At 39.4% G+C, this 20,149-nt stretch overlaps 1 protein-coding gene across 3 annotated transcripts in view; it reads left to right on the top strand.

Moving 5' to 3' along the window:
• SMAP1 (small ArfGAP 1) overlaps nucleotides 1–20,149 on the top strand; it is a 94,070-nt gene that overhangs the window by 72,221 nt on the left and 1,700 nt on the right. For all 3 annotated transcript variants that reach the window (XM_004940445.5, XM_003641020.6, XM_040697804.2), the window contains 4 exons: nucleotides 322–406; nucleotides 8,342–8,472; nucleotides 17,957–18,125; nucleotides 18,706–19,034. In XM_004940445.5, coding sequence (XP_004940502.2) covers nucleotides 322–406; nucleotides 8,342–8,472; nucleotides 17,957–18,125; nucleotides 18,706–19,034 — 714 coding nt within the window. The remainder of the gene's footprint in view (nucleotides 1–321; nucleotides 407–8,341; nucleotides 8,473–17,956; nucleotides 18,126–18,705; nucleotides 19,035–20,149) is intronic.

Below are 20,149 nucleotides of genomic sequence, written 5' to 3'. Positions count from 1 at the left end.
CAGGCAGATTTCTGCCTACTGCATGATAAGCAGTGGCTCAGTATAAGATTTAATTTTTTTTTTTTAATTTATTCTGCAACTCTTATTTAAAACTTGATTACATATCAGCAAAGGAATAAGGATTACGTTTTACAGTAATATGCCTCGTCCTTTATGATCACAACTGCAATTTGTCTCATTACAAATCAAATTCATTACAATAAGCAAATACAGAAACGAACTTTTATTTCTGGTATTGGCATAGCATCTTCAATGGGAATTTTTTAAGCATCATATCCTTGTCAGAAAAGTTCACTGTGATTTTTTTTTTCCCCTCTAAAGCCGCAGAAGAAAGAGGATCAGCAATTAGAAGCCAAAGGAAGTCCAAAAAAGTCATCAGAACCCACTGTTGACCTCTTAGGGCTTGGTAAGCAATAAATAATTACCTGTTTTTCTATGGGAAGTGTACACATCATTTTAAATTTTAATAAATATGTTTTCAGTTTCTCTGTGCTTACTGATACTGTTAGCTGAATTTGAAAACCATAACACTGAGTCTATGAATTTAAAACTACAAAGGAAAATGCCATGGGGATCTGTGTATATCAATACTTGCGTTTTGCTAGGGAGAGTAATGAGCTCCTGTGGGAAGGGGAAGTTATCAAAGTGATCTTCAAAGGGCTTGTGGATTGTGATATTTCAGTGTTTATGGTACTGGCATATTTTATAGTTGAAATGCGGAGGTAATCTGAATTGTATTTCTCTAAAATGCCTTATGTGATAAAATCTCTATCTTAGTTAAAAGAACAACTGAGTGTCTCGCTGCAGCTGACCAATATCTTGTAAAATGTAACTCCCTGAGCGTTGCAGTCTCGTGAACTGACTGTGACAGTCATTCGGTTTTACCTTCTGCACTTCTTGGTTTCTTGTCTGGCAGGTAACCATCCATTTGTTGTGTAAATAAACTGCTTTGGACTCTAATCCTTTCATTTGCACCATCTGCCCATATGATAGCATTTTTATACTTCTTCTTTGCTTGTTGAAGGTTACGTTTGTATAATCTGCAAGTGTGTTTGCCCATTGGATAGAAACAAAAGATAGGAAAACAAAATATTGCAATAACTATTTTTAATTCCTTTTATTGTGTAATGTTAGGAAGCTTCTCTACATATTGGGAGTGGATATTAGAACATTCAATGCTTATTGATACACTAGTTATTCTAGATTTTGCCATAGTATTGACAGTGCATTGAAGGAGGCAGATAAGTCTTTTAAATATACTTTTTCAGCCTGTAGTACCAATTGGAATTTGTATGAAAATGATTTGTTTTGTTTTGTTTTCATTTTAAGATAATGATGTTGCAGCAAAGCAGAAAGTATCGTCCCTGTTTTAGAATTCATGCTGTCAGTCAGAATGCAATTTATTTTCCCTCTGTGTACAGAATGGCTGTAAAATACTGTTTTTGTACTGGCTGTGTATGTGTCGCAGCCCATGTCTCATCTCAAGTAGTATGTTACCATAGGCAAGCAAAACTTAATTAACAGGAAAAGTTAGATCATGGATATAGAATGAACCTGTTAAAAACAAAAGTAATTCAGGCTTCATGGAAGTCCAGTCCATTTTTGTTTTCCTTTACCAGACTGGAATCCTAATTAAGCATTCAAATTTAATCAGGATGTGGTTCTGAGGTTGTCAGACTTCTGTAGTTTGTTAGTTACGGTTTGAAAAGAATCTTGGTAATAGCATTTTATGATATGATAATGAACGGATTATGTCAAAATGTAACGTACAATAGAAAGAGTATTATATTTGTATTCAACATTTGTGGTTCTTCAGTGTAAACAAGCATGGTGGGATATACAAAGGGCAAAGTTTATAAATGTAGCAAAAAATGATGTTAGAGGAGGGAGTGTTTAGAACTTTAAATAACAAATTGAAAGGCAGTGTAATAAGCTAGCATCACTTGGAATCCACTGAGCTGCAAACAAGATGGATTAATGAGAGCAGACCTGCATAATTCATTTGGAATTATCTTGTAATTAATTCTCGCAGTAGGCTGCTTGTTATTACTTTGTTGATTCAGATAGTATTAAAAGAAAGATCACTTCAGTGCAATATATATGCCATATCAAACAATTTTAGGATGGATATGATAGTATATAGCTCATTCTTCTTACTGAGTCGACATATTTCTAATGACAATAATTCATTCTCAGGACGTCGTTTCTGCAAATTGAGAACAATGGTAGTTTTTACGAGGGTGGATCAGAATCAGTTGTAATAGCAAATTAGGTAATTTTAATGGATCGTAATTCATGCTGGAAGAATTCTGGCTTTTTAAACAGCCTAGCCTCTTGTTTTCTTTAGAATACCTCTGTGCTAGCTTTGAGTATGAAGTTAACTTTTTTTGGGTGTGAAGTTAACATAACCTTTTGTCTGTATGTCTCTCTGCTGGGTTTTAATTTTGACCTCATCAGAAGGTAAACAAACTGTGAAGCAAGACTTACCCTTAGAAAACAAGTAGCACTTGTAACTGGACTAGATCATTTTCTGAAAATAAATTGTTTTTCATTTGTCTTTACTAAATGCAACATCCTCAAAATAGCGTGCTTCACAAATTGCTTCTTCAAAACTTGTAATAGCAGCAGAGGCGTGATATCATTGGTGACTATACTGCCATGTTGGAGTTTCTGCTGAGCCTTCTAAAACTGGTTCGTATAGTTCCTTTGGGTTGCTTTTCAGAGTGGTTGTTACTGAGGCAGTGTTTGGAAGTTATTTGTTGATGGTCAAGCTACGTAAAGATTTGTGCTTTTTGGCCTTTTGTTTCAGAGTACCTTTTAGTTCAGTAATCCACAGATAGAGAAATTTGGGAAACAAGCGTGTACAAGCTAAATATTCTTTGTTCTCCACAAACAGTGGTGTTACTTAATGTTCATACTGTGCAGCCCCCAATTTTTTCCCTCACTTCCCAAGCTATGAGAAATCACAGTTTATTTCTGGAGGCTAAAACTGACACTGCTGTTTTTTAATGATCTCTACAATTAGTTGGATCTTCCCCACACTGAAAGAGTGCACTGCTGAGAATGTGAAGATGTTAATGCAAAAATTGGTGACGTGGGATCTTATAACATTAATTTTTAATAGGGGTATTATAGGAAACTTTTTTCTGTTTGAAAGTCACAGCACGTGAACCAGAGTTCTTTGGCATTTAAGTCGTTGTCAGTGCTCTCTCCATCTCAGCAGTGTTAATCCTGCTAATCCTCTGTGCTGCTTGGTAGCTTAGGGTTTTCTCTTACAAGTTCGGTGATTCCACTTATGTCAGACTGATGAAGGAAAGATAGCTTTAAAAATATTCGTAAAAAAAATTGTATCTGAGTAGGATAGTGGGAATTGTATATTATTGCTGATATATTAAGATCGTGCTTAGGTAGGCATACAGTGTATCCACTCCAAATGAAAATACACACAACCAGTTGGTTCATGTAGCTTTGTTAGCTTTCCGATTCCCCCAGATCTTATTTTGAGAAGTATTATACAGAAAAGACCTTCCAATGAATAGTTCTACAAAGATTTGTAATGACAATCTACAAAGATCTGTACAATGACAGTAAATACTATTTTAGTAATGAAGTAAATAATTATTCCATAATTTGGATACTTGTTTGTATTTCTGTCATAGATTTTGTTTAAAGTGTTCAACTGTTTTCCTTAGCTCTGTCTTTTTAGTAATTTGGTGCAATAAATAATCAGATACATATTCAAAATACATATTCAAATACATATCGCTTCTTATACTGCAAGTTGTAGAGTGACTGTCATATGTATAAAAACACCGCTTAGTAGCAAAGTCTTGTAAGTAGTTAGCCCCTTTACAATTAGTTTCAGCAACGTAATGCAAGGAATAGGTCTTTCTTACTGTTTCTCTTTCTTGCTATGCCTTTGCATCTCTTATATTGGTCACTCACCACTGGTGCAGAGAAATGTACCACATATTAGTGCTGTGTATTAAAGTTTTCATAACAAAAGGAAGCACTGAATTAGAAATTGTATTGTCAGAAATTAATAAACTATACACAGAAAAGCACTAAAATGGTAAACATCACTAGAACCCTTACTACACATATCCTGGTAATTAGCTTTTGTTTCTGCTAGCAAATTTAAACAGGACTTCGTATAATGAAAGCATAAGCAGCATCTGCTGTTGCATAATATGACAGACAGAAGTTGCATATTTACCTGTCATATCATTGTAAAGGTAAAAAGTGAGGATTTAGGACTTCTGGAGGTAGGAAGAGCGACAAAAAACAGCACCTGATGACTTTCCTCATGACCTTCTCCACCTGAGCGTGACAGTTCTGCCTGTGATATGCTCTTGTTGCGGGTGTTGTGCCATGTCTTGGCCTTCATCCTTAGCTGCTGGTGTATTCTCCAAAAAAGTAATGGTAGTACTGTTCATTAGAAATAGCTTCAGAGTAACGCTGTGATCATTTCCTGAACACTTGTGTTGGTTAAAGCTATGCATTTCTCAAAGTGTATGTATAACTTAATCTGTTTTTGACTCGTTCCCAGAAAAGACTACAGGAATGTTTCCTTCTCTCTCGTCATCAGTTTTTATTGGTAGACAGTAGAAGTTGAATGAAAAATAACATTCTTAGAGTATTAGAATTCAGAACTTAACTGGAGCATCTTTCATAGGCTAAAGAAGTACTTTAAAGTTAGGAGAGAAAAGAGGAAATGCATTCTAATCAGTGGCCTGGTGCACTGTAGTTGAGAATATCCATGATCTCTATAAACATGTAAACTATTACACTGAAACACAAGTTTGTGTCTGCCTGCACACGTACATTTTTACGACTATACTAATATTTCTACAAATAATAAACAAGATTGAAAACAGTTTTTGTGCTACATTCTGAAATTTACCTTGTTCTGGAATCTTCCATTTTCATGGTGGAAAAAAAAATGTTTCCGGATTTGCTAAATATTCCAACTGTTGCCTTTTTGATAAAGGAGTAAGACAGGATCTCCTATTAATATCGTTCATGCAGAGCTAAAACTGTGTTGTAAAGAGTCATTCAGAATGTCTCATTTCTGCACTGATGCAGACAGAAATACTTATTTTTAGTGTAAAATTCAGTAAAAGGTTGAAAGCATGTACATTATCAAGTGCTACTCTTAGAGAATACCTATAGCTGTTAAAACAGCTTTGGACTGATGTAGCAAAAACCTGGGTTTCACAACATTAATTTATAACCAGCATATTAACTGCTTGAAAAGTACTGTACTCTTATAATTGTGTTCTACCGTGAATGTTCTACAGATGTGAAATGCTTGTTTTACTAAATTATTATGTGTAAATTTAAAGTCTTCGTTGATAAACATTTTTAGATTGAGGGAAACTGAACCACTTTGGAATGTAAGACTTTTTCTAATACATACGACTCCCTGAGAAAATGAAAACATTAAATTATTAATTCCAGACAATCCATTTGCATAAAAATTATGCACTATTCATTCCTAAATTTATCTGAAGCAGTCAACCTTCTGGGAGATGTTTTTGGAACTGCCTGCCTGCAGAATGACCTCAAATGAATAGAGTGCTTTGAACTACCAAAAGCTCATTACTTGCTTGACAATACATTTATTTGCATGCATCTTAAACTGCTGTTGCGGACAGAATGATGGATCAGATTATACATATGGTGTCCACTGACTTCCAGTCAACAGAAATAGGAGAAAGAGGAGACCTTCATAGCTAAGGTATAAACAGATATGCCATAATCATAGATGACCTTGTTCTTCACAGTATTATTGAAAAACTCCCAGAGAAGTCAAATGCTGACATAGGAATTAAATTGACTGATGTGGCTACTTAAATCATAGATGTGGCTACATAAATCATAACCCCAGTTAGAAGGTGCCCATAAGGATCGCTGAGTCCAACTTCGATTCAAACCCTTTGTCTGAGAGCGCTGTCCAAACGCTCCATGAACTCCAGCAGCTCGGGGCTGTGCCCACTGCCCTGGGCAGTCCACTCCGTGCCTGTCGCCCTCTGGTGCAGAACCTTTCTCTGACCCCCAGCTGCCCCTCCCCAACACAGCTCCATGCCGTTCCCTTGGGCCCTGTCGCTGTCACAGAGAGCAGAGCTCAGCGCTGCCCCTCCGCTCCCTGCGGGGAGCTGCAGCCCACCATGAGGCCTCCCCTCAGCTCCTCTGCTCTGGGCTGAGCACACCAAGGGACCTCAGCCACTCCTCACTCACCTTCCCCACTAGAACCTTCACCGTCTTTGTAACCCTCCTTTGAACACTCCTTAATATTTTTATGACATTCTTATGTTGTGGTGCCCAACACTGCACGCGGTACTCGAGGTGAGGCTGCACCAGTGCTGAGCAGAGCCGGACAATCACTTCAATCCTTCTGTCATTGTTCAGTTCATTGTTTACTTTTAGCATAAGATTAATATTTTGAACCCGTTCCTATGGCCATTTTGCCTTTGTGGAGTTCCTTGGTCTGTCTTAGTCTTTGCAGACAGTATAACTCTCCTCACAAGCTTCAGGGAACTTGGAGCAATAAACACACATGCTGAGGTTTCATTTCTTGGTAATGCTACTTGCTCCTTGTATCCCCACCTTCAAGGTGTTTTGTCACTGGATCTGCATGCCTTTGCTAGCATGCACAATTTGGTCTGCCTTTCACACTGATAGGAAGAGGATTTGAGAGTTGGCAAATACCAAGCTACTCGTGATCCTGATTGATGCTAAATCAAATTACAAAATCATTTTGTGTATCTGAAGAAGTCTCTAAAGACTTGCAGACCAGCACTCTTCCACCTGGTTGTTTCTTAATTCTCTATATGAAAAAGGTGCAGTAAAAACCTTCTGGGGTTTTATGTATACCAAATTTAATTCAGAGCTGCAGTTTCTGTAGGAACTATAGCTGTGCCTCCTAAGGCACAAAGGTTAGTAGCTATACAGTAAGACAAAATACAGGTATAGACTGATGGTGGTAACTTCTGATGTGTACCACAGTGTCAGATTTTGACATTCATGACTTCTGTGTTAACTTTTCAAGTTTATAGTAGTAGCAGCCTGTGTCTTTAGAATGAATATTTACATGGGGGGAGGAGGGGCGTCACTTTCCATCACAGTGTGGTGGAAGGCTAAAATAAGAAGGCATCTTTGGGTGGGGATGTTTGGACTGATTGTTTCAGAATGCAGTGCTTTCTGGTATAACAGCTGAAAATCCTGTCAGATCTTCTGTGATGGTTTCCTCAGTCAAATGATTTCCAGGCTGATGAAGTATCTGGTGGTGCTGTGAGGCTCCTTTGTTCCAACCTGTCAGTATCCTGGGCTACCGGGAAGGGCAGTCTCCAGCTGCTGGAACTGCAGTGAGTTTACATGTGACTGAACAAAGTAATGAAAAATGATAATATTCTACATGCAAGCTGACAGATCTTGCTATAGTCTGCCAGTTAGTTGCGTTCTTAAATAGAAAAGTAGAGGAGCAAAGGGAGATCTTACTTCTAAGTAATACATTTACTCTTCTGTGTTTTTTCCTTAAAGAAATAAAAAATAAATAGAAGTTCTTCTGTGTTCTTTGCCAGACAGAAAAGAATGCTGCAGTTGTTTCAGAGATAGAATTGTATTACTTTAAATAAATGTTGGAAGATTCTTACGATTTACTTTTAATTAAACTTTGCATCTCAGCCATGATCTTTACTAATCAGGCCACTCCTCTGTCCCTGTTAGAGTTCCAGAATGCTTTAGGTACCAGAACCTCACATCTGTCCATGCCTCACACCTTTCTCAGCGGTAGTAATGAATGCTTTGTGTGTTATTACTAGAATGTTCATGCATGGCTGTTAATGGTCAACCTCTGCTCTGGAAATAGATCCTTTCATTAAGCGTTCATCAAACACTGGAACATAAGTTCTTATAGCTTAATAAAAGAAAGAAGCGACTGTTTTTTCTTCAATATTAATCAGCTGTTTTTGAAGGTCCTTGATGCTTTTTGAAGTTAAGAAACGGTGATCTGTATTCTTTGTTCTAAATTTGGAATATACTAGTATGTTGGTCTGTAAATGCATGTTGGAAGCTTCTGACAGATATATTTGAAATTTGCTACCCACGTGTAATTGCGTGATTCCAAAAAAATAGATAATCAAATCCTTTAATTAGAATCCGAGGTAAGTTGAAATTTACTTTGCAGAAACTTTGAATAATGAGAACAACCTTTTATTAGAAATGGAATATGAGGGTGGTGGTGGTGTGGTGGGAAGCTTTAATTATTTTTTAATTATTTATTACTCATGAAAACACCTGCCAGTTTTCATTTTAAATGCAATTCTATTGTCTCTTCAAGATGGTCCAGCTGAAACATCAGTTGCAAATGGAGGCACTGCTGCCGCGGCCACAGCATTGAATGATGACTTGGATATCTTTGGCCCAATGATCTCTAATCCTTTACCAGCAGCTGCTGTACCTCCCGCTCAGGTAAATGTTATTTAGTTACATCTTTGCATAAATATGCGTGTGCATGCACGTATTTCCCTTCAAGAAATTGTTCATGTGGAGATTTAGAGAGAAAAAATACATGCATCCGAATGCTTGCTGCTGGAGACTCCAGCTGTAATGCCTCTATTTTTCTCATCTCTTTGGGCTTCTCTGGTACTTGGATGTAGGGCTGGAAGGTACTCTGATCTTCTTTTCTGATTTCTCCTGATTATTCAGCTCAATTACTTTCCATCTTCTTCTTGTTTGATGGTAGTCATAGTTTCTTCTAGTTTATGTTGTCTTTTTTTTTTTTTTTTGATTAAGTGTTCTGAATATATTTTTTACTTCCTGTCCTCAGATCATTGAACTTTAAGTAATACTTTTATGGGCTTTTTGTCCCTGCTTATAGCAGGGGGATTGGAACTAGATGATCTTAAAAGGTCCCTTCCAACCCAAACCATTCTATGTTTCTATGATTATTATTGCTTTGTAGTGCTGATAGTTAGAGCATAATACAGCAGATGCTTCTTTCTTAGACCTACTGGAAATTTGGAATCTCAAGCATCTTACTCAAAATCAAGAATAAATATCTAGAAAAACTAATGTTGTTTTTGGAGCTGATGTGGCTTTTGTTTCATCTTGGAAACATGTATGTCATCCCTTCCTCAAAGAAGAAGGGGCAACATAACCCTGCGTGTGGCCCACTCCCTGTCACTGGGTGATGACAGTTTGAAAGAGGCCCCATTGCCTGGCCTGCTGTAGCTAAGAAGGGCAGCTTTCAGCCTCAGAGAATAACGTAATGGTGCTGAACTTGGCTTGTACAGATGAGCACACACTTGCACTGGCTTTCATCCTCAGAGCAGCTTCTGAGAGGGAGGCTTTGCCCCGCCTGTGGATCCCTTTTAAGGTAGTTTAGAGGCTTACACTTGCAGAAGGCTTTCTGTCTTGCCCAGTTGTCTCGCCCAGGAAGGACCTTATGTATTGTTGAATTTATGGCTTGGGACCTATGATCTGTACTGATTTTTCCTTATCCAGCAGTCCTGATATAAAAAATGGAAGGGATGATGATAGAAAGTAATTCTAATTCAACTGGCATATCGTAATTTTGTTTCAAGTGTTCAATTTATCACTGCGGTCAACTCAAGGCATATTGCCATTGTTGCAAGATTTGACTGTGGTTTTTCTTCTTTATCTTTTACTCTCCCCTCATTTACTGGCTGCTGAGGACCAACTTTGTGAAAAATGCTAGGTAGGGACTGAAATCACACCTCTTTTTAAACATAAAAGCTACACATAAGGCAAGCTTCCCTGCGTGCCTTCAGCCACTTGTAAATGATGAGGGAAATGAGTGGTTCGAGGGTGTTAGCAAAGATTGCAAAGGAAATTGTTGGTATGGATTTTCTTGGCTCTTGTGGATGTCTGTGTTCAAAGTACCAGAAAGAACACTAAGTGCATGTTGTCCTACTATTCTACTGCCTTATGTCAAAATTGATCTAGATAAATCCACCTATAGAGCTAGATGTGAAAAGCAGTAAGCCATTTCCAGCTTCACTGAACTGTTTAATGTGTCCAATTTTGTTGTAGATTGGGTAAATTGAAATCTAGAATCATGAAGTTTCCACTCAACCCCATAATAAACGGACCAGTGATAGTAACGCATGTAGTGGAAAAGATTGACTTCTGGTTTTCACTTTTTCCTTCCTGATACTGAAAGTGGTTCTCTCTGAGTGTAGTTACTGTTGGTTCAGGACAAAAGACTTTGGGGTACAGTCCATTTTGCCCAGTCAGTCATTTCAGAGAGCTTTCAGAATGTTAGCTTTCTCTCGATTCGATTCTGTGAGCAAGTGATGTGACCTGCTGGCTAAATGAGTGATTTAGCTGTAGAGTACAAAGAATCAAAAAGGTGTTGTGGCTTAACCAGGCCAGCAGCTCAGCACCACCCAGCCACTCACTTGTCGACGTGATTGTCTGCATGGTGATGATTGTTCATGGATTAAATAGTGGGATGGCTACAGTGAACCGAATGGTATGTATTAGTAGTTGAAGGAAACAAATAGTCTAAAATGCATTTCTGTGATAAAGATTGGCCCTGGAACTTCTGTGTGTGGGTGAAACATTCCAAAATGTGTAGTTTATCGTTAATTGTGCAAGTTTCTAGAACAGGTTTAGCACTAAGCAAATACATTAGGAAGCATTAAAATGGAAAATATTAATCTCAATATTTGGTAACACCTTGATTGTGTTCTCTAAAGCCTGAATGTTATTTGCAGTTAACAAACCAGTCAAGATTTGTGTTGATAATTTGCTTTTTTCTCAGGGCCATAATCAGGAGTGGTGAATAGAACTTTTATCAAATATACAGCATCATGCAAGATTTAATTCTTGGTTGTGTTCCTTTTTTAATCAGTAATCTTAAAGAATATGTAATGTAAACAGATAATTTCCCCAGATTAGAGACAGGGAAATGGAGGTAGCAGGGGGTGCTGATTAAATAGGTTGCTTTTGCGAACTGGGACAAAGTTAATATTCCTTTCTCTTTTACATCCAAAAAGGCCTTGTAGGTCCGGATGGTGGTACCTGGTGTGGGCACTGCTTCAGATGGTGCCTCTCATTTGTCAGTGGTATGAGTAGTTTACAATATCTTTCCCATACAATCCAGATACAACTTGGATGGGATTCAGAAAAGAGTCAGGAAAATATTAGAGACTGGAAACCATGCTTAGTAATGAAAGAATTTAAGGATTCACTCTGTTTAACTTACTGAAGTAAAGAAGTTATGTGATCATGTTTTTTAATTATTTTCTGTGAGAAAGCAAATGGGAAAGTGGGGATAAGCACGGCAGGTTTGTGAACATCAAAAGAGAAGGGAATTTGATGCTGTTCCTCAAATAGATTGGCAGAAACAACACGTAATTGTTCGTTGCTCACAGGATTGCTTCTCTTTTTCAGCTTAAACCTTCAAAATAGGATTTAGTATTAGCTTGGGATTCACATTCTTATGGCACGGTGGAGCACAGAGGTGTACTATTTGAATGTTTTACTATGAGAATGAAAGGCGGTGGAGTCCGAAAACCTTAGGAATCATGACAGTTGACGTAGCCAATACATGATTTTAAATGAAAACAGAAGTTTTTATTTTTCATTCTCAAAGGTGACTTGAGCATTCAGCATTCTATTGATTTTTAGCTCTCCTTTCAGATGTCTTCATTACAGTCTTCAAAAATACTTCAAATATTTCTTCTTCCTATTCTGTATGGAAGGATACTAATAAGAATGTTGCATTTGTAAAGGGCTGGTAAAGAACAATGGCATTGCATGCTTTTTCTAGAATTTTGCCTACTAGCAAGTTCAAGGGGTTAAAAGTAGTTAGCTTAACCAGCTCTTACTATAAAGCTAGAGAAAGGGCATATGCTAGAAAATGACCAGTTATGCAGTGTTCATGGACAAGAAAAAGGAAAAAATGGTATATTTATATATTATGGTGAATATACATTTTTAAAATTGAAGTGAGCATAGCTAAACTGTAAGTATTAGTACATTGGTTTTTGTTACCAAACATTGCATAGGAACCAAACAAAGGTCTGTAATTTTTAGCTGTCATTAAGCAATTTCCTAAATTGTTTTGGACAGATATTAGTTTCAGACTTTCCATGGGAGTATCTTCCAGCAACAATGTGATCTTCATTCTTTGCTGAAGCGAAATCTCAGGGGAGGAGGGGGGAACAGTGAGGTATGAAGTTTGGAAGTACTGATTCACTGAAGCACTGATGCTTTCCCAAGGCAGGATGCTAAAATCCACTGAGATTACACTTCAGGGTACTTTTTTTGTGCGCGTGTTTTGCATTGTATTGGGAGCTGAGAGTTGGCTCAGGGACTACAAAACTACATTTTGGTACAGATGCTATATATTATCACGTCTGTTTCAAGACAAACTTTCATTTAAAGCAGTAATATGTTTTCGATAACTCCATGTTCTCAGATACTTATTTGTCCCAGAGGTGTACGTACGTACGTGACTGCTGCAGATCAGCAGATGAACTTCAGCTTTTCAACAAGCTGTGGTGATGAGAATGTTTCGGAGTGCTTAGTTTTTGTGGAAAAAAATGGTTTGTTCAAAAGCTTGCTGTGCTCTGTATCTATGTGGGGTCTCACTGGGGAGCTATTTAGCCCTATTTTCATGTGATCCATTGAATGGTTTATAGCTTCTTGTGTTTATTTTATCCCTTTTTTAGATTTTGAGGTATGTAAAAGATAAGTTTATTCCTTCGTCTGAATGTAAGGGACATGGATTGACTCTGTTCATGGTGACTGTAATTCGTTACTGCCAAGCTTATCAAATCTGTCTCTTAATCATAGGAGGTGTTCTTATTTCCTGATTACTTGTCTGCTTGTGTTTGCTCAGTGTATCGTCATTGAGACAGTCTGAGAGCCTGGGAAGTCTGTGGACAAATGCCAGGATTTGGTGGCAGGCTGGGCATAGAGGTCACATTGAAACTTACTCAGGTAGTCACTGCACACCTGCACCCAGTATCCAGAGCAGCCATCCTCTGTACTTCCAACTGCATGCACAAATGGAAGGTGCTCAGGTTTGAGAGTCGGTCATTGGAATTGCCCAGCGCTGTACTGCTCCTGGACCTGCTTCACCAAATGGTTCAGAATTCAGTGTCAGTGGTAAGATTGTGGAACTCAGAAGGGGTTCAGTGATGGGTAAATGATTAAACTATTTGTTTTTGTATCAGTGGCTGCTTGTTCATCTCTTGAAAAAGCTAAAGAGGACTTCTGCATAGTTTAGGATAAGTTTTAACGATGTGTTTTAACGTTGGTTAATGCTGGTCCTACGTTCCGTGTTTTTTCCATGTGTGTTCAAGTTGTGGCAATTCCAATATTGCTGGCATCATTCATGTACGAGATTTTAATTGTTTTGACATCTCCCAAGTGTTGTATTTCTCCTCTTGGATGTTGGCCATTTTTCAATTCTGAGGCCTCTTACATTTTAAATTCTTGTAACTTCTGATATGAGTCTCAATTTCTCTCGCATTGAGTGGCAAGAGTGTGCTTCCTTTATTATATGTTAGATTCTTGATGAAAAAGATTGCTTCAAGCTATATGGAGACAGTCAGTTGTAACTACTCCCTGTGCTTCTTAGGTATTACATTTAAAGAATGCAGTGCTTTGGAGAAGACGATGAAGTCTGCAGTAGTGTGACATCTCTTCTTCCCGGGGAGCTTTCAGAACAATGGTTTCTGTAATATTGCAGTCTGTGCATTTTAAGACCTATTGCACTGCCTTCCTTGGCTGTAATATACAAACTAGGATCTTCATCCACATTTATCTCTGTTTCCTAAAGACGTGGTCCAGATAAAGAGGTTTGACAGAGGGAGCGAGGAGTAGAAAGTGTTTGTTCTTGGAACTATTTCTGCATGCTAAAAATTTGAAAGCGTTAGGAAGTTTCTCCTGACTGCTGTAACTGGGCCGTGGTGAGTAAAGATGCACATTGTGTATTGCAGAAGCCAGAACAGGCTAATGAGTTGTTGGAAAGAGCTGAAATGTAGATATGGTTGATGCTGTTGCAGTACTGAGATCTGCATCACTCTGAGACAGAGGGAAGAGAAAAAACTCTAAAACAGCTCTTGAAAAGCTGTTCTAATAGTATGCATACTCAAAGAGTTCAGAGTGGAGGTATCAGTGCTAAGAGGCTTACAGTCTGATGGATGAATTATGTAGATGCGGCAAAATAGCACATAATTTGTTTTGGTCTCCATATAGGTCAGTTGTGTGCTCTACTCTTAGTTGTTTTGTTTTGGTTTGTTTTTTTCCTAACCCAGTACTGGAAAATGTGAATTTATTAAGGTAAGGAGAAAATTCTGTCCTCTGCCTGGAAAGCTGGGGACAGATGGAGCTTATTTGTCCAACTGCTTTATACAAACAGTCCTTATGGAGAGCAAAGTTAACAAGGATGAAAGGAAAGTTTCCGGATGATCAAAAGGAGTAGTATTTGAAAGAATTTAAGGTAGATGTTGAAAGCTGGTGGAAGGATTCGGCTGAGAGTTAGCCAAAGAACTGAGACAAAAACAGCGGTGTACTTGCTAGACTACAGAAGTATTTGATTTGTTCAGAACCTTGGAAACCAAAGCAGAAAGAAACTTCAGTCCTCTTGAACATCTTCATATGATCTGGATGATGGGGCAGAGTGCACCCTCAGCAAGTTCGGAGGTAACACAAAGCTGGGAGGAGTGGCTGGCACATCAGAAGGCTGTGCTGCCGTTCAGAAGAACATGGACAGGCTGGAGAGCTCAGCTGGCAGAATTCTTATGAGGTTCAACAAGGGGAAATTCAGAGTCCTGAACTTCACCTGGGGAGCAGCAACCCTAGGCATCAGGGCATGCTCGCTGCCACCCAGTCTGGCAGAAAAGGCCCTGCGTGCCCTGGTGGGCACTGTGGTGGACTTGAGCCAGCAGTGGGCCCATGCTGCCAAGAAAACTAATGGTATTTTGGGATTCATTAGGTAAAACATTACCAACAGGTCTAGGGAGGTGATCCTTCACCTCTGCACAGCAGTGCTAAGGCCGCACCTTGAATACTGTGTCCAGTTCTGGGCTCCCCAGTACAAGAGAGACATGGACAGACAGACTAGAGAGAGCCCAACAGCAGGCCAGTATGTTGATTTAAGAGACTGTAGCATCTCTGCTATTAGGAGAGGCTGAGAACGTGAAAAAGAGGAGGCTCAGGGAGATCTCATCTATGTCCAAGAACACCTGAAGGAAGGGTGCAAAGAGGACAGAGCCAGGCTCTGCTCAGTGGTGCCCGGTGCCAGGACAGGAGGCAGTGAGCACAAACTGGAACGCTCTGATCACCAGGAGCACTTCTGTGCTGTGTGGCTGACAGGGCACTGGTGCACGCTGCCCAGAGGTGTTGTGGAATCTCCTCCTCAGAGGTTTCCAAAGGCTGTCTGGACTGCTACAGCTGTCAGACCAACTTAAAATACTCAGGATGCCATCAGCTTTCTATACTCTTTTGTAATATTTAGGGAATTCAAAGCCAAAATTAAAATATTTCCTTTTTAGTCTCCTGTGTTAACCTTAACTTCTCTTGTCGGCCATGTGCAATTTGTATGGTAAATGTGATGGATTCAATTACCATATTTATGGCCCTGGCACATATGGCTGAGATTTTATGGTAAAATTTTCCTTTTCTTAGGTATTACGCTTTACAGGTAATAAATAAGCTGTCAATGATGAAATCAATGTATATTTAAACGTGAAACATATTTGAGATAACTGCTGGTAGTGCTGGTAAGTTCCATTATACACTGCTGAGCTGTTTCATATTTCCTAACTACCTGATGAGTGTTGAGCTTTGGTGCAGTGATGGAGGGCATTGCACACAGCTTTTCTTAAAAGCATAACGTTTGTATTCAAGACATACTTTCACAGAGGTCTTGGATAGCATGAGAATGGGAGGCATGTGAAAATCATGTCCATGTTTAACTTGCCACCCTCTGTTTTCTTGCCACGCAGTTTGCATTATCTGCCATTTATTTAGCTGTTGAACACTTGGAGGAGTGCTTCTTCAGTGCCTTTGAATCCTCTTAGAATCTTCCTTAAACAAACTGAGTTAACAGACATTAAATGGACGTTTAATCTCGTGACATAAACATGCTGACTGTTTATCATCTGTCCCCTGGGCCTTCAGCTGTCCCTTCTTCTCATGCAAAGTGCATGCAACTATGATGTCCTTCATTTCACTAATGCACCTAAAGGTAACAGCATTTTATGTATTCAGAGAACCTCTAAACTGAAGTCATCCTAGACAAGAACAGTCTGGTGCTGTTCATTTAGAAAACAAACCAACCATACATGAAAACAGAACAAGACAAAAAAAAAAAACAAAAGCAAAAACAAAAATAACCCCACAGACACATCTACGGTTCTCCCTTCTAGAAAAATCAAACCTGCTCCTTACTGCAGTATGAGCAGCAGAGAGGAGCTGCCTCTCTTAGCTCACTTCTGCTGTTTCAGTGTCTTTCTCTGAATGCAGCTGTTGTACAGCGGCTGATGCACTGCTTGGAGAATGTATAACAGTTCAGTAATGGGACTTTGGGTGTACCTATGGAAAAACAAATACAACTGCCAAGGGTGGGCTTTTACCTGAATACAAATTGAAATCCATCTCTAGTATCTTCAAAAGGGTTCTGCCAGTATGACAGCTCTCTCAATCTGAGAAGGCTTCCTACTACCCATTAAAACCACTTATTTTCAATTTGCAATCAGAATTTTTGTCAGTAATAAGCAGGAGTCAGTGGCTTTATGAGCACGTGAACCAGGCAGAGCAGTGAGGCTGTTGCTGTAAGCAGGAGCAGAGGTGTGTCACAGCAGCTGTGTGTTTCGGGGTGGCTTCTGGTCTGATGGCATTGCTGTAGGATGGCAGTGAAGAGGTGGATCTGGCTGCCTCATGAGAAACCTCATTGTGGTTTCATGCAAGCAGTTTTATCCTCTGTTGTACAAAAGAGTTGAAAATTGAATATGCTGTGGTGTTAGGCAGGTGTGTGAGCTGTAGAATCGTTTAAAGGTTGGAAAAGACCACAAAGATGATCTAAGTCCAACCATCCACCCCCCACCGCCATGCCCACTAACCGTGTCCCCAACCAGGTGGCGCTGTTCAGGTAGGCCGTAACTCACTGCACCTCATGCTGGTTTGTATTGGAAGTTCCCACGAGTAACAGGAGTCATTTGTTTCAAGGAATAGAACAGGAATACAATGTATTGCTTCCTTTCCTAAGCACTGTAGAAGCTTATGTGTATCAGCAACCAAATGTTGGATGCATTTCTGTTACAAAACAAGTGGTGAAATAGCAATAGAGAGCCTGACAGCCTGAGCGTACTGTAGTTGCTCAGTCCTGGACTGTGGTAAGCTGGAGATAGCATGTTTTCTCAATAAGGCAAGTGTGCTTACAGAGCTCTAAGCCAATTACACTGTACTTTAGAAGTTGTTTACTCTATCAGCTGAAATTTTACTTCTGCCTTTTCTCCAAAAATATTATCCTCTTAGCTGAAGTGTACTCTAAAACACTGCATCTTTTGTGTTAGCTCCTCTCTCATTTATTCTGCTTATGAGAGGATTAATGAGATGTGAATTGTAATCTCCTTGTTGATTTCCTAATTATTTTCCATAATCTGGCTGCAGCTCAGGATTTATGCTGCTCACTGATAAAAGATGTGGGAGCAGCAGGAAGGAACAACCTGTGTGTTGTTCCTGGAGCTCCTGGAGTTGGTCGGGGCTTTAATTAGGCCCACTGTTCTGTTCTTTCCCTATTGTATGTACTGCTGTCTTAGGTGATAGTGCATCTTGGTAGATCCTCATTCACTTAAATTTATTTTCAATAAATGAATGGGTTTTTGTGTGGTTCTGGGATGAGGAGTGCAGTAAATAGTGTAACAACGTTGCTGGTTTCCCTCAGCATTCTGTCCTGACCTTTATTTCCCAGAGCGCTTCTGCCAAACCAGCAGCTGCCACCTTGTCTGCAGCAGCAGGAGACCTCGATCTGTTCACTGAGCAGACAACAAAATCAGAAGAGTCGGCAAAGAAACAGCTCTCCAAGGACTCCATTTTGTCACTGTATGGCACAGGAACCATGCAACAGCAGAGTGCACCAGGTAGATCATTTGGCATGTGTTTCTGATGCAATTCTACTTTAAGCTTTGCCCAGCGTACCATCGTCTCCTACAAGTATAAGACAAAGGTGGGGCACCCTGCCACTGTATTCAAATGAAGAACTGTATTTCTACCATTACAAACATGGGAAAATTACTGAAACATTAATACCGAAGCCGTGGAACAAAACAGTGTGTGATTATTTAATCAAGTGTGCATTTGACTGACAGATTTGTGAATTCAGCTCCTCCTGTCCGACTCATTGCTTTTAGGGTCTGAGCCTCTGCAGCAGGCTGCTGGGGTGAGTGCAGAGCTGTCAGGTTTGATTTCTGTGGTGTTTGTAGGAAAACAGACTTCTAGTACAGTGATTAAAGACCCACTCATCTCAGGGATTTGCCAAACTCTCTCTACAGTGGTGAGTCCTTTTCCTGTGAGAGATTTTACAGGAACTAAACTAATAGCACTGACATACAGCTGGACAAAGTTATCCTTTAAAGTTGTTTAGATGCACCTAAAGCTTTTGGGGATGGAGGGAAAAGATCGCAAAGCACTTCCTCTGAAGTCTTCCTTTCTCTGATCCAGGTATGTTCTTGGGCTCCTCCTCGATGCCATTTACCACACAGCCATCGACTCATTTTCAAGGTTTCCCAGCCATGGGAGTTCCTGTGCCTGCAGCCACCGGGATGATGGGAAGCTTGATGGGACAATCGGTGCCGGTCATGGGGCAGAGCACAGGGGTGATGGTAGGAATGGGAATGCCCAATGGATTTACTGGTACGACACAAACTGGTGTGATGGGACTTCCTCAGAATGTCGTTGGACCTCAAGGTGGAATGGTGGGACAAATGGTTACTCCACAGAATAAGTACGGATTGCAACAAAATCAGCAAGCTCAATGGAACCTCAGCCAGGTAAATGCTCGTTATTCCCAGATCAGGGCATTTGAAAAAACATCTCCTTTTCAGATACAAACTGCTTAGCTGTAGGAGGAAAGCTGCAGTGGAGCCAAGTTAGAGACTGCTGAACTATGAATTGCTCAGACACACAAGGAAGAAAATCAATGAAGAAATAAATTAAAGATAACCAATATATAAGCACAGAATAAACTCTGCTGAGGGAGACTAAACTCAGTTTTCTGCTGCTGTAGCCATTCTCGTGCTGGCATCTGAGTTAGGTAAAGAAACAGCTTCACTTTAGTTACGCCACACCAAAGTGTAAACACAGCAGTGTAACTAAGAGCAGAATTGAATGGCTCAAGGATGGCTATTAACAATTAATACTTTAATTTCCAAGCTTCAAGATAAATTTCAGTGGAATGTGCAGTTCTCTGCACTCTAACCTGCTACTGTAGATAATTTGCTTAGAGTCATCTATTATTAATCTGTAGCATTCCCACGCTTTTATTTCTTAAACATGTTTAAAAGGTTCTCTAGAAGCGTTAGTGTATCCTTAGTACTATACTGGTACATTATCCAAGGAAACATCCTAAAATCATGTAGGTGGCAGCTTATTTTTTAAAAAAAAATCAACTGGAGCAATGATTTTTTTTCATATTTTTTCATTCGAAGAACCACACAGTAATTGAATGCTGCTTACTGTAGTAATTCATGAAGTGTACCTGAATGACTTACTTAGATGTAACTATACTAATTAAGACTTGTGGTGCAAGCAGTTGTGGGGGTTCTTACACAGATGAAATAGCCTCTCTCTGGAAACACACAGTCATCCACTTTGAAAAGCAGTTGCTTAAAGGTGAGAATTCCAAAACGTCACATGAAAAATATCTGTGGATTAACAGTAGCCCACAGATCTTTTTAAAGGTGTCTAACTTTAAGAAGGTCCCATAAATAACAATCTTGCTTGTTAGCATGTGTATATTAAAAGCTGGCTCGTAAGACAAACTCTTACACATTTCTGTACTACGTGCGTATCAGATAATATTATCATTATGCTGATAGCCCACAGTTGCTAGGTGAAGCATGATTTCCATGTCCAGGCCCTGGCTGTCATTAGTGCAGCCTTTTCA

Source organism: Gallus gallus, chromosome 3 (genome assembly GCF_016699485.2).
Source record: "Gallus gallus isolate bGalGal1 chromosome 3, bGalGal1.mat.broiler.GRCg7b, whole genome shotgun sequence".
In the NCBI taxonomy this organism is placed as follows: Eukaryota; Metazoa; Chordata; class Aves; order Galliformes; family Phasianidae; genus Gallus; species Gallus gallus.
The sequence above is the reverse complement of the archived record's forward strand: the minus strand, read 5'-3'. Positions and strand labels throughout refer to the sequence as shown.